Source organism: Siniperca chuatsi, linkage group LG7, assembly GCF_020085105.1.
Source record: "Siniperca chuatsi isolate FFG_IHB_CAS linkage group LG7, ASM2008510v1, whole genome shotgun sequence".
NCBI classification, from domain to species: domain Eukaryota; kingdom Metazoa; phylum Chordata; class Actinopteri; order Centrarchiformes; family Sinipercidae; genus Siniperca; species Siniperca chuatsi.
The window spans coordinates 18,859,532-18,874,469 of NC_058048.1; the positions used below are offsets into that span (position 1 = coordinate 18,859,532).

The following is a 14,938-nucleotide window of genomic DNA, read 5'->3' on the forward strand; positions in this document are numbered from 1 at the left end:
GCAGAGACCACACAAAGTGAAAGGAGAAATAGAGAATTTTTCAGCCTGGATTACTGTAAAAGATGACAGCCAAGTTTTGGGAATAAAAAGGCTTTGTTGCTTGTGTAAGGTTAAGACACTGTGACTAAACGGACCAGTTGCCTGATAACTTGCGAATAACTTAAGAAACTTTTCATGTCAACTTTCCTTTCTAATTACCTGGACAAACAAGTCATTCAAGATTGTCTTGTGACATTGCTGACATTTAAAGCTCCGATGTGAAAAGCATAAAAACAACTACTTGTTGCCAAGATTAATTGTTTTTATAAGTGAGTGAGCAAGTTAGGAATGTGTGTAGGCAGGCAGCTAAAGAAAGGTCGCATTCAAAAGTGTCTTCCCTTTTTGTCACTGCTCCTTTTGACACATATATGAACAAATCATCACAAAAGCAGTAGTCAGTTTCAGAGGAAGTAACAACACGACAAAAATAACACAGACTGACATTTTATTTTGTCTTTTCTGAAATATTGACACTACAGTGAGGGGGTGGAGTTGGACTCGTGACAAGCAGCGAGTGGAAATTTGAATGCTTAACACGAGAGTGAAACTACAGAACAAAGGGAACTGACACAGACAGCAATGAATACGAGGACTGTTTCTATTGCATTTAAGTCGATTAAATATTAAACAAGCCAGCCGGTCGCATCAAACAGAGCAATGACAGACAATAACAATGTAAATAACAGATCTAAAACTATTCTACTTGAGACTTTTTGTGTTTTAAAACTAAAATCCTTTCACAACGCTGACAACTTCTAGTAGGAAATCAGGTCGTTAACCACAAAATTACACTGAAGCAAACAAAAACAGACCTTACACAAACATTACATGACAGGTATTCAGTCTTACCTCATCAACAATTTACTTTCTATGCAATTTATGGACGGGTTTCTACTGTTCAAGTTAAATATATTCAACAGTTCTCTTTTTAAGCTCCACGCTGAATCACCTTCCTCTGACCTTAAGCCTGAAGACTGATGCTAGCAGCATGTATGGGAAAATATGTAGGAATGTTAACCTGCTCCTGGTTGCTAAAGCCTTGACCAGCAAGGCATTCAGACAAAGATATGGAGTTAGTGAGGGGGCAACAGTGCTGCTGAGTTGTGAAACCAAATGAGTCTACAAACACCTTACACAGTGTAAGCAGGTGGAGCAAAGGAGGCGTTTTGCTTCATCTTGGATATTTGGGACAGCATAATCTTGTTTGGGTCTAAATACAGAAGGGTTACGAGAAACGTTCAACATTTTGGGACATACACTTATTTGCTTTCTTGCCAAATATGAAGCTGAAGCTACCAGCTAGTTAGCTTAGCACAAATACCGGAAACAGCTAGCCTGGCTCTGTCCAAAGGTAACAAAATCTGGCTACCAGCACCTCTAAAGCTCACTAATTAACACATTATATCGTGTTTGTTTCATTGTACAAAAACCAAAATGTAAAAATTGCCAAGTTATGGTTTTCTGGGGGGTTATGTGCTGGCTATTTCTTGACTTCCTGGAGTCTCAAAATGACATCAGGACTCCAGGATGTCACTGCACCGGGACAAGAAATCACCTGGTAGGAGGATTTTGTCACCACTGAACAGAGCCAGGCTATCTGCTTCCAGTCTTTGTGCTAAGCTAAGCAGCTGCTGGCTCCAGCTTCATATTTACCATGCAGACATATGAGAGGTATCAGTCTTCTCATCTAACTGTATAAGCGAATTTCCCAAAATGTCTAAGTGCTTTTAAAGTGGACAGAGAGGGTGTGTAAGAGTGCTACATGATCATAACTATCCCGTCCTCATAGCTCCTCTTCTGTCTTCACCTGAACCATGTCAGAGGGGCCTTCCTGAACCTCTGACTGCGGAGTCTGGCTCTCATTGACGAGCATGTTGAACTGCAAGTCGCTGTAATGGGAAAAGTCTTGAGCGTACGAGCCAAAGTTCTGGTTAAAGTTCATATCCGTGTTGGCAAACGTAGAATTGGCGTTGGGCCCCTGCTCAAAGCCAGAGAGCATGGACGGCTCAATCATTTCCCATAATGCAGGCATTTCTAGCAATTGATTAAGGATGGCCGTCGCATCGTTGCCATTGCTGGAGTCCTGGGGCTCGTAACACATTTCCTCTAAAGCAGAAACCACAGGCTGGGCAGGACAAAGCCTCTCATCTGGAGACATCATGTTTAGAGGCTGCGGGAAGTGGAGGGGCTGCTCTGCTGCAGGTGCACTTTCTGCTGCAGGAGAGAAAAGGATTGTGTTACAAAGAAAATAAAAACCTGTTAGAAATATGATGAAAGGTTATTAGGTAGAGAACGTTCTACTTGGATCAGGACACATGATTCTTGCTGTTTGAACCTTGCTATTATTTAAATCTCACAAAAAACCTAGCTAAAACTAAAACAGTCTGATAGAACAACCCTACAAGGAATCCAATCCTGTCCACCCTTTTTATCAATGATGGTAGGCTAAATAACACCTCTCTGTACAATGCAATACAGTTTAGCACCACAAACTTCATCCTCCAAAATGACCATAAAATTGACTCAACACCAACAAAAACTGAACATCATACCCTTCAAGAAGGGAGGATTTATTGCGGGCTGTTGTATTAGACTGCATTAGTTTTAGCTTGGTGTACTTAATAAACTGGCAACTGAGTGTAGATGTACCTCACTGTACAGTTAAAATAGCTTGTGACCGGGGACATTGTAACAGGTACCCACACTTTCATTAATGCATTGCACCTTTTTTGTATTTTTATTCTACTTCAGTATGTGTGTACAAATATTTGATTTTACTTTGTAATGTGTATGACGTGTATACTACATGCCGAGTGTCACATTAACTGTGACAGTCTATGACTACGTTATTCATATTTCTATGTATTCCAGCAGCCTGTTTTGGCAAATGTCATGTTATCATCTAGTTACGGTCTACTCATCATCATGTGACATTTTATCATATGATGATGAGTAGACAGTGAATTGTAATATTCCTGAAAATAACCCTGTCTCTCTATTCATCCTTGAACAGAGACAGGGGTTATAGTCTACCCTTGTCTTTCTAAATCTACCCTCACTTCTCATTTACTTCAAAACCCAAATTTGTTGCAGGGCATTATGGATCATTCTTAAAACCCTGTTGTAATAAAGTGTGTTGAAAAGCAATCCGTTTTTCTCTACTCAACTCAGTACATGTGGGTTTATAACAGCAAAACTGTCCACACTTACATTATTTACCAGAGGAAAGAAAATTACTCCTAATAGGCCGTTTTCACAGCAGACATTTTGACTCGCTACTGTAGGAAAAGCACAAGTGTTACTAGTAACATTAACAATGGTTCTGTTCCATTTAGGTTTCCCAGTAAGTCATGCCAGTGAGTGAGCATGCACAATAGGCCTTTTTCACAAAAAACAACAGGTGTAAATAATAAAATCACTGATGGCTGAATTTAGCTGCTTCAGTTTCAGGGTCCTGGTATTGTGCACGCTGGCTCACACTCACGACTTACTGGCAGACACTGTATGGATAAAGCCCGATTTTAGCCCCAACTCATTTTAAAATCAGATGAATTTCTGCAAGATTGGCTGTCTTTTGATGTGCAGTTTGTGATCTCAGATACTGATTGCATGATGAATCCTGTGAAATAATGCCTGACTAATTGCCTGAATGATCAATGATCTGGCTCACAGACAACTGGATGGAAATCTGGCAGGTCAGAAATTTTGGTCGGCTGTCTTGCAGTTTGAGCAGTTCCACAGTCCGATTTTCCACCTGGCCCACCTTACTTTCCATTTGGTTTGAATCAACTTTACTGGAATTGTCAATGGATAAAACCGACCTGGGGTTCTGTGCTTACGTTCAATTTGAGCATAAAAGTCGTAGGTTGTGGCCTTGCAGAAAGATTAAGATTAAAATGTGTAGTGTGACTAAACACAACGTATAAGATTAATAAAAACGCACAGTGTCTGCCCAGCTTTAATAAAACAGAGCCATCATTAATGTTATTAACACCTGTGCCTTTCCTGCCATGACAAGTCAAAATGTCTTCTGTGAAAAAGGCAAATACAGACAAGCAGTCTGACAGACGAAGGCTACTTGTGTCTGAATCAGTTTACCTCCTAACTGCCTCTGTATAACCAAATCAAAAGAAAGACATGAAAGGACGACGTTCAAGCCTCACCTGTCACACAAGGTTTCTCTCTGAAGCTGATGTCTGACTTTATCTTTATCTTCCGCTTCACCTCATATGGATCTGAGGACAGAAAAACTTTAATTAACTTGCCGTTGCTGTGTCTGGTTTAAAATGTAAGTAGATTTCATCCATTTAAGCTGGTAACTGCCATCAATAACCCTACAGACCAGACAGCTCAGTGCTGTACAGTCCTGACTGACCTGGGTTGTGTGGCAGGTACGTGAAGGTAACAGGCTCGCTCTCCATCTGGTCTGAGAGGCGACGCAGAGCGACGCTGACTTCAACCTCCTCTGTGATGTTCTGGTCCTGGTAGGGTGGAGTCTTAAAAACAATGGCGATCTGCCGGTGCACGTCTGTCTGGGCAAACTCCCCCCTCGCCTTCCACGACCCTCGCCTGAAGATGATCTCTATGTCATCTGTGGATCAGTGACAACACACAGAGCCATGTTAATCAAGAGAAATGAGAAAACTACCTGAGAATTATTGCCAAAACTGAGAATATAGGATTATTTTTTTATTTTTGAATGACAAGTCCAAGTGCTGTCCTGTGTGCCTGCTATTTATATCTTCTATTATCATGATCATACTAAGTGTTATGTGTCTACCTTAGCTCTCAAAAGACGACCCTGTTCAACAATGACTTACTATAACTGGATATGTGCAGTAAAACTACTCTGAGATTAATCAAAAGTCAACAAAAACTGAACATCAACAATAAGCTAAGCCTAAAAAAACAGCCCACACATTACATCACAGAACTATGCCTTGTTTTGTATCAACAGTACCTTGCTTTAATAGTTAACTAAAGTTTGGGAGCTTAGAGAGGATGAGTCACATCATCATCATACTCTAAATGTCTGCCGTTTGGTGTGGTATGTATCTGACCCAGCAGAGGATGTTTTATACACTTAACTCCTGTAGTGAAAACTGAGCTTGTCCCATGTACTCGACTGCGTGAGGCCTAATCTTGTACAAAATACAGATACAGAGGGTGGACATGTGCAACAGAATGGACACAAATAAAACTCAGATGACTGAAAGTGTTCCTCTTACCTTTCTGCACTTTGTCACACAACATGTAGATCTCAGTCTTGCCGGTGCAGGAACCTCTGTCCAGGTTCAAACAGCTGATCTTCAGCTGTGATGTAGTCGTGGCCTCTGAGAAAAAACAAAAACAAACAATGCGTGAGAATCCGAAAATACAGATTTTTGGTGCAGTTGGTTATGCTGTGGTCAAGAGTCACAAGTGTGTGTTTGGAGATGTCTTACTCTTGTCATAGATGGGGTTGGACACCACTGGGCTGAGACAGTCTTTTCTGCCGTCCTCCCATTCGAGCTCACACTGAAAACACAGACGCACAGCGTTCATGTCCATGTCTTCAATGCCCTTTGAGTGACCAGCTGAGGGATGAAAAGATACAAAAAAAAAAAAAATCAATCATGAAGTCTGTTTCGAGGAGTCACAATGAATTTTAACAGTGAGGAAAGAAAAACTGCATCATCCTTTATATTTAAATATATGGATGTGTAGAAAGATGACAATACTAACTAAGTTCTGATGAGGTGTGTGTGTGTGTGTGTTAGGATCCATCTTACTTTGAAAGGGGTCGATATTTTGGCTTCTCCTCTTCTGAAGTGAAACGTCCAGCTCTTTCCTCCTCACACACTGGATACCAAGGTTAGCAAAGCTGCAAGAGTCCAGAAGGGAAGAAGAAAAAACAGTTTGTATTGTACATTTTGTAAGGACGTTTTATATTTTCAGTGGGGGAATGAAGAAAAGGATAACTGGTGAAAAGCATGAAAGATGTTATGATGTTGTATGAGTCTTAGGAAAAGAAAAAATGCATTTAATAAAAAGTTATGTGTTGGGGGAAGAGATGAATGAGATGGAGTGGCACCTGTGACGTCGGCTGCTGTGAGGATTGAGCGTGACCACGCAGATTCCTGAACCATTTGGACAGTCTTTACCCACGAGGCAGTGGGGGTGAGGCCGGTGTGGGAGGTCTTTGGTCACCAAGGACGCGGTGACTGTGACCCTCTTTAAGTTATCAATGGGACCTTGAATCTGAAAGGGAGAACAGGACAGGAAGATGAAATAGGAAGATGACAGAAAAATACAAGGCAGCAGTAAACACATCGTCCCCCGCAGCTGATGTAGGTAGAACAAATATCTTGTTTCCATCTGAAATGATGGCACCCTCATTGGCAAATCTTGAAAAAATGACTATGCAATATTGCGATAAAAATCTAAAATCTAATCTAGGACACGTTGAAAAACAAAAAGCAATTACACACAGAGAACATGACATGCTAAGTGATTTACTGTTATTCAGGAAGTGTTGCCACATGGTGATATAATAATTTCTAATGCACAGAACAAAAGGAGGGGAGCCATCAAATTCAGAAAAGTGAGAACATTTTAACTAAATATAAATGTATGCCGCAGATGCTGCCTGAGGAACAGAGCAAAGCTGTTGCAATTCAGCTGCTAATCCAAGCCTTTTTCTCTCTCTCTCTTTTTTTTTTTTTTTTTTTTTTTTTAAAATTGTTCATGCTGCATTTGTGCATATATTTAGCATATTAAATGTTCCCCTCCTTTTTTCTGTGTTATCACTGACCCTTTTAGGAAACTTTCCCCCCCCACTGTTTCCAATTGATAATCATTTCCCCAAGATTATTAAAAAATATGATCACCAGTGCCTGAATTACTTAAATAACTTTAACTTAAATAACAAAATTTCTTTTCCACAAATTGCAGAGATCCACTTAGTTCTCACTCTTGAAATCCCCACGCGCCTCAAGTGTCGTCCTCATTGTGTGATGGGTTTTGTATAGGTTGAAGATGAATGTGTAGGAGTGTTTATTAGTATGCAGGCAGGGGATGAACCGCCCGTCTTTGACCACACTTGAGCTGGGATTTGTGGGGACTTTCTAATTCACTCTAACAACCCACATCCTTCTAGCTACACCCGTCTTCACAGGGTACACAACAAACGAAATCAACAGTGGTTAAAACCTCTCCAACTGTCTCAGAGAGCTAGTAAACTCCCTTTAAGGTCCAAAACAAAAAACTAATTTAACAGTAATGTGTTAACCTCTATCGCAGGCTGAGTCTTGCTGGTTTCAGTGCTGGACGTTCCCAAGATGCTGCCAGCCGAGCGTCCCTCACACTCATAGCGAAATCTCATGCCTCTCTCTTTGGGCTCCTCCACCACCACCAGTTTGGGCTTCTCCAGAATCCGCTCCAGCATCTCGGTGTCACCTCCCCGGTTCTGAGAGGAAATGCCGCCGCAGCTCCTTGAGGCCAGCAAACACGAGGAGCTTCGACCTCGCCGAGAGGAACCAGCTCCCCGGGAAGGATGAGCCATCTCTCTGGAAGTGAACGGCTGCTGCAGGGGCTGAAGGAAGTTGCAGGTTGGCTGTGGTGAGGGGGAAAAAAACAACACAACCTTATTAACAAGATTATTTTACCTTTATTTACCTTTACCAGGTAAGCCCCAGGTAAGGTTGGAAGCCTCTTTTGCAACCGAGACCCGGCCAAGATGGCAGCATAAAAAGACGCAGACAAAACAATACAAAAGATGAAGGCCAAGAACAGGAACAATTAAGAATGGAGTCAGCAGATATATGTCATGTGATCTCAGATAATGATTGCATGATGAATCCTGTGAAATACATTTGCAGAGATAAGATGGTAAATTGTCAGGAATGGCTTTAAAATTGTGACTTTAAAGCTTCTAAAGAGAAACTTGTGTCTGAAATAAAAACCAAACTTCAGTTTCTGTTTCTTAACAAGGTTTTCAACATGTTGCTTAAGAGAAAGACATTCATGTAGCAACTTCTATTGTCTTCTCCTGAGCTGTAACAATATCCACAATGTCTAAAGACACTGGTGGAAAATTTAATTATCTGCAACTTTATATTTATACTCCACTCCATTTGTCTTACATTTACAGATTAAAAAAAGCTTATTTAACTACTGGTTCCCAACCTTTTTGGATGGTGACCCCAGCATCTAGATGGGGTACCATGTCATGTTTCAGATGTCTATGGGTTGTTAGCAGAGAGACATTTCCCCTCTAAACATCTCTTTGAGGCCCAAAGAGGTACATTGATCTGATATTTCACAAAAAAAGAAAAAAAAGAGAGAAAAGTTAAAATTAATCATCTCATGACCCCTCAGATTTATCTTGTGACCCATTGGAGGGGCCCGATCCTCATGTTGGGAACCACTGGACTAAACTACCAAACTGTATATCAAGTAGTTAAAACTAGCTCCACCTCGACCAGCTACAACAGTAAAGCGGTACTTCTTACACATTGATGTATCAGTATTAACAATCTAATAATGTAACATATAATCATAGATCAGTCACAAGGGCCATTGTTCTAAAGAACTAGTATGTTTACTTTTGATACTTTAAGTACATTTCCCTGATAATACCTACATACTTTTACTTAAGTAGAATTTTAAATGCATGACTTAACTTGTGATTGAGTTTTTTTACATTCTTGTATTAGTACTTTTACGTAAGATCTGAGTACTGCTAATGTCTACAGGCTTCCCCGTAGCATTAAAACAACATTAACGTACAATCAGAGAAAAACAAAAGTCACAGGCATGTTTTTAAAAGTATAAAAGAGAGAACCAGATGTCTGTCATCCATTATAGCAGATGACACTATAGGTGAAGCATTCTGCAGTAAAACCAAACAGCAGAAATGAGTCACTGCATGTTTTCCCTTTATGCAAGTGCTATCAGTGCATCGAGTTAACCATGTGCTCATTCGACTCCTCCTCTTGCAGTTTAATGTCTTATTTCTGTGTTTCACCACAGACCACCACCACCAAGCTCTTTCCGTTCCCACTCAGACTTCTTGTTGAACATATCTCTCTCTCAGTGCTCCTTTTACTTTTTCTATCTGCTCACGCTCACCTATCTTCACTCAATCAATCAATCTTCAATCAATTTCTTCCCAGTTAGGCCTCTAAATGGCTTCAATGTGATGCAAAAGAAAGAAAAAGTATCACAAACAAAAATGTAAACTTCACAAAACACACTTAAGTTTTAGTCCATCTGAAGGATAAGTTTAACGACAGATGAATAATCAAACCTGCAGAGAACAAAGAAGTAAAGAAGTTGACCCCTTTGTCCCTTGTGTAGCGGTTAATCAGGCTGAGAGCTCATTAAACCGTTGCTGCTGGGTGATGCCTCTGCATGAGATCATGTTTCACAATATCCTGTTGAGCCACAGATGTCTGTCTGTGTGTGTGTGCGTCTGCGAGCGTGTTAGCCTGGGCATACCCGTTAGCCTTCAAACACTAGAGCAAAAACAAAAGGCTGGCAGAACAGGAAGTAGGAAGTCAGCTCAACCTGACGTAGATTAACCAATTGGAGAAGCGGCGCGAGGCGAAGAATGTGACCTTTCACCCTCGGTGGGTTTGGCTAGTAAACAGAAAAGGACGGGCAAACTGAAAGTAGGAGTCAGATTACAGTTCTTCCAACCACTCCTCCTCCTCCCCCTTCCTTTCTCTCAGCCTCCTCCCACAGAAGAGCATGCTGAGGAGGTGTGTCAGCCTCTATCGCAGAGTTTTTAAGAAACTGTAATTTCACACAGAAACTCCCAAATTTAGCAATCTGACATGCAGGTCATTTTCTAATAAAGAGTTTCAGCATTTTTCGTTTGCCCTACATTATCACCTGCCTGTGCAGGCTACAGCGTCACTACAGTCTTATCAGATTACAGCACTTCAGATCTCTGTACTGTCTGTAAACCATGTGCTTTACAGTAAGAGCCTCACCGACCTGCCTGGCTGCCTAACTACTGCTCTGTACAACAACAACAAAAGACCCAACCATCTGCAGGCTACACATGTACTCCACTGCAGTTTCTCCCACCAACATTTAATCCCTAAAAACACCTCTTCACTAAAGCTGTTGTCGCCTCTTTTTACTTCCTAACAGAGAAGAAACCTGACTGAAGCTTCCTCTTGTTTAGTTTAATATTAACAAGCCTTCAATAGCAACATGAAGGCAATAAGGACAAAATAAGTGCCTCACTGAGTCACACTGATATGTAAAGATGTAAAGTTTGTGTCTGCATGGATCATCCATCCATCCATCCATTTTCTACCGCTTGGTCCCCGTTAGGGGGTCGCGGGTGACTGGAGCCTATCCCAGTGACTTCGGGCCTTAGGCAGGGCACACCCTGGACAGTGGCCAACTCGTCGCAGGGCGAACACAGACACAGACAAGGACAGACAACCATTCACTCACACATTCATTCAATACGGGCAATTTAGAGTTATCAATTAACCTACACATGCATGTCTTTGGACGGTGGGAGGAAGCCGGAGAACCCGGAGAGAACCCACGGTAACACGGGGAGGACATGCAGACTCCACCCAGAGAGATTGTGTGATGTTGGTCCGGTCCGGGAATCGAACCCACGAACCCACGATCTCCTTATTGGGAGGCAGGACTGCATGGATCAATATTTTTGTAATGAGTGTATGTAGTCCAAGGCTGCAACAAATTATTATTTTCATCATTAGTCATTAATTTTCTGACGATCGACTAATGGATCTGTTTTGGCATTGATGTAGTCTAACTGATAAAGACAATTAGGTCAGGTGGCACAGAGTAAAATGCTACAGTTTCCTTAAATCTTTAAAACGACCTTTGTATTCAGTCTTGAGATTAAAGCTAAAATATGCAGCTTTTCTAACACTATATATACACAATAATAATTTAGAAAAGGACCTATCTATCTATCCATCCCACACCTGAAGGACACACCTTCATGCTTGCCCTCATTCTGGGAAATGTAGGAAACCGTTAACTGAGATCACACCAGATAGACCAAAACAACATAAATGACTACACTGGAACAAATACATCACACTGTAAGAGCACACCCAGTGATGTTTTTGACCCCACTCACCTGATTTGCAGTGCCTCTCGCCACCAGCACGGGCTGAGATGGCGGCGAGGAGCTCTGTCGGAGGCTCCTGTGGTTCTGGCAGCGGAGGTTAGCAGGAGGAGAAGGAGGTCCAGGGAGGGAGGCACCCGACTGCTCACCGTCCTCTCGGATGATTTCTTGAATGAGATCTGTAAAAAATAAATAAAAATACTGATGATACAGATAGTGTTGGATGTAAGTTTTTGCTCCTTTCAGTCTGCAACTAAGATGAAATCATCTTAAAAAGGATATAAAATGTGAAAACCTCCAGAATAAATAAAGAGCTGTGCCGACAATATAAAGCAGACAAGGTGTGGAATATATATGATCTCTACAGGTTATATTTATTTCCCACACTGTTTTATAGCGGTTACACTAACATCATAAAAACTTTATACATTTTTATGAAGGATAACATTAATCCTCCAGGTAAAGAGGCACCATCTTACACAGAAAATCCTATATATTTTATTAATGTGACTTATATTGAAGCTGCCATATAATAACTACACTGATCATGAAACAAGATGCATCAGGATCTGGGTGGGTTACCGCCTCAGCTAAACCCTTTCCCTGTGTTTTTGCATTTTATGCATTCTGTTTTTATGTTTATGTAACTATATTAGATGTGTGTTATGCTCAGTGTTACAGCTTTGCATAACAAGACTTTGTCTTTCTGTTTGTGAAAGGAGTATTGTTGCTATGGTTACCAGCAGTTAAATATACAGTGCACTGATTTATACCTGTGGTTGAGGTCGACTGTGTCTGACACTTTCCAACAAAACAGAAACTAGAGTTTCCTGTAGCCAGGTGTACAAAATATTAACAAAGTAAACACAGCAAAAGGATTAGTCTAACCTATTAGACAGAAAATTAATGAGCAATTTTAAGACAAAATGTGAAACAAAAATAATCACTGGTTCCAGCTTCATGAATTTTCGCATGTTTTCTTTGTCTTCTGTGAACTCGATATCTCTAGGTTTTGAACTGCAACCGCAATAAAGTCCAGCAATTTCAAAACATGTTTTTGGGAATTGTAATGTTTCACTAATTTCTAACATTTAATAGAAAATTAAGTGAGAAAATAATAGGCAGATTAATGAACAATAATAATAATAAATAAATTGCAGTCTTAAATAAACTACATATATTTAATATGAATACATGGTATGCTTAATAACGCTGTTTTTTTTTTTTAAATGTTGTTATTTTTAGACTTTAGTTTCGTTTATTTGTTGTCTGAAATGTCTGGTTAGGTGGCCCTGGGGTTCAAAACTAGAGGCTTCGTGAGAAACATCAAAATACAAGATGAGGAAGCAGAAATAACAACAGTATGCTACTACTTCTTCTGCATGAGGTCGCCTCAGGTCACACTGTGCAATAACGACTTACATCCCACACACACAAGCATGACTTCGTGCCTGTTGGCGCAAAAAAAAAAAAAAAAAAAAGTAAAGCCCGTACTCACCGATGTCTAACACCCCTCGCTCTGCATGACAAACAGAGAGCAAAGTGTCAGTGTACACAGAATAAATATAAAAACACAGCTGTGTGATTGTAAATGTTAAACCTATACAAAGCAGAGAGCAGAGAGCCGGGTAGGAGTGCTCAGATCCCGGGGATGGGTGTTGGCTCCTCTGCTCGGACAAATCACATGTCTAGTGATGATGTCAGCTCTCTCTCTCTCTCTCTCTCACACACACACACACACACACACACACACACATTAAGGTTAACACTTAAAACCTACCAGAGGTACCGTTTAAGATGTCCATGTCTTTCATCGCATGTGAGGAGTCCTCAAAAGACTCAACACTCCGCCGCGGTGCCCTTGAACTCTTTCCAAACCGGATATTTTCAGGTATCAGTCTTCTCTTCTGGGTCAAAACGTGTCTCTCTCTCTTTAAAACAGCTCAAATAAAGACTCGTCAGACTAGAAACCAGCTCACCTGTGAAAAGGTGTTAAACCGACGGGAAGCCATGTGTCGAATAATGTCAGAAGAGCTCTTCGCCTCAGTTTTGTGTTTCCGCAGCAGCCTGGCTCTGATTGGCTGGTTAAGGCTGTGGAAATCCCCTCAACGTAACGTCACGGGAAATCCCCCCTGGACAGCAGGTACCTCACTGCAGCCTTGTTAAGCTGAACGTAATAGTTCACTAATTTGAATATTAAGCATCTTGAGCCCAACTTTCCATTAAGTAATCGTTCTGTGTTTTTACCCTGCGTCATTTCATGCACACACAAAAAAATAATAATTTGCAAATATTTAAATAAGCCTCCATCCCATCAAACACCACTTATTTATGAACAAACCCAAGCTAGTCAAAGCCGTTTTTTCCCCACAGCTAGAGATTTTGTTTTAGATTTGTATCATGGTTGCATCATGCCGCTATCCTGCTGCAGCTCCTACTTCCGACAAACTGAGGGAGAAGCGGGAATCCCTAATTCTATCACGAATAATTACAGCTGTCAAACTGCATCAATAATCTCTCTGCACGTTTAGTAACTACCCTTACAAACAGTGCATGTTCCAGTATCTTTCTACCATCAACTTTTTACTCTTTGCTCAAGTTATGAGGCGCAACAGTGACACCTGCTGGTTAGACAGAGGACAGCCGATTTAAAGGAAACTATAAGCGAAAGCTGAGGTGTTTAGAGGAAACAGTGACTCAAAATAAATAAATAAATAAATAAATAAATAAATGCTGCAGTGGTGTTACAGATAAAGCAACAACTGTGAGAAAAATATGGAGTCACAGTGTAGTTGGACAGCTTAGAAGATCCTGAAGATAATTAGTGTTTCCCAACCAGGGAGGTGGTTCACAAGACAGGAAAACAAGAAGAAAAACATTTCAGCTAAACATTTTTAAAAATCCTCTTTAGGACTCTAAAAGCTATTACAAGTCGACACTGCTTTGCTATTGAGGTTCGGGAACCAGTGTGTTAGATGCTGCATCAGGCTTGGGTCAGGATTAGGGGATCAGAGTGTTTCTGCAGAAGCATCTGTCACATCTCCTGCACATCAGCTGTCACATGCATGCCGACAGTGACAAACACCGCAGTCTGGCCATTCAGGAGGTATGAAACCAAGCTACTCAGCCCAGTCTGAGAATTAAAAGGACTGTTACAACAAAGTATCTAACTACCAAGTCTGATTTCCAAAAAAGGGTTAGCAGAAGGTAAAAAAAATGATTTCTTACATTACATACATGTACTGTAGCTAGTATTTTGTGCCAGCATTACACCAACTTGCTTGTCTTTCCACACATACACTTGAAAGAGGTGTTGGCCTGTCGAATTAACAAAGTTTGAATTTACCTTAACTATTTTCATAATTAATGAATCGTTTAAATCACTTGTCTAAGCAAAAATACCAAACATTTTCTGGTTTTAGTGTGTTAAAATTAAGAGAAGCAAAAAATACTCTAATTCATTTCTTTATAAATTGAATCTCTTGAGTTTTGACCTTTTTGGGGGACAAAAAAAAAGCAATTTTAAGTCACTACCTTTGGCTCAGGAAAAATGGTGATGGCCATTATTCAGTTTCCTGTCAAAACAAAAATGATTCATCAGGGAAAATAATTGGTAGAACCATCAAAGAAATTTGTCATTAGTTTCAATCTATAACTCAAGCCTTGAGGGTGAAAGAGTACAAAGCAAACCACATAATAATGTGCATGCTGTATTACTACACAACTGAACTGCATTTCCTGTAACATCAATAGAAATGACTAATGTTAAAAGAGTTCACATGAATTTCACGT

At 40.5% G+C, this 14,938-nt stretch overlaps 1 protein-coding gene across 8 annotated transcripts; it reads right to left on the bottom strand.

Annotated features, from left to right (window-relative positions):
- Window positions 1-467: 467 nt before the first annotated feature.
- relb (v-rel avian reticuloendotheliosis viral oncogene homolog B) lies at window positions 468-14,893 on the bottom strand. 8 transcript variants are annotated; one of them, XM_044204039.1, is made up of 12 exons: window positions 12,936-14,893; window positions 12,645-12,665; window positions 11,159-11,325; window positions 8,206-8,330; window positions 7,310-7,633; window positions 6,113-6,279; window positions 5,811-5,902; window positions 5,484-5,615; window positions 5,268-5,372; window positions 4,415-4,630; window positions 4,203-4,274; window positions 468-2,253 (listed from the first exon to the last, which is right to left on the bottom strand). In XM_044204039.1, exons 4-12 carry the CDS (start codon window positions 8,227-8,229, stop codon window positions 1,823-1,825), a joined length of 1,563 nt encoding a protein of 520 aa, XP_044059974.1. In that variant the 5' UTR covers window positions 8,230-8,330; window positions 11,159-11,325; window positions 12,645-12,665; window positions 12,936-14,893; the 3' UTR covers window positions 468-1,822. The 8 variants fall into 8 exon arrangements, with proteins under 8 accessions (XP_044059974.1, XP_044059977.1, XP_044059976.1 ...); XM_044204042.1 differs by lacking the exon at window positions 8,206-8,330 and adding an exon at window positions 3,250-3,317 and having other exon boundaries at window positions 468-2,250; window positions 12,927-14,893; XM_044204041.1 differs by lacking the exon at window positions 8,206-8,330 and adding an exon at window positions 3,250-3,317 and having other exon boundaries at window positions 12,927-14,893.
- Window positions 14,894-14,938: the final 45 nt, after the last annotated feature.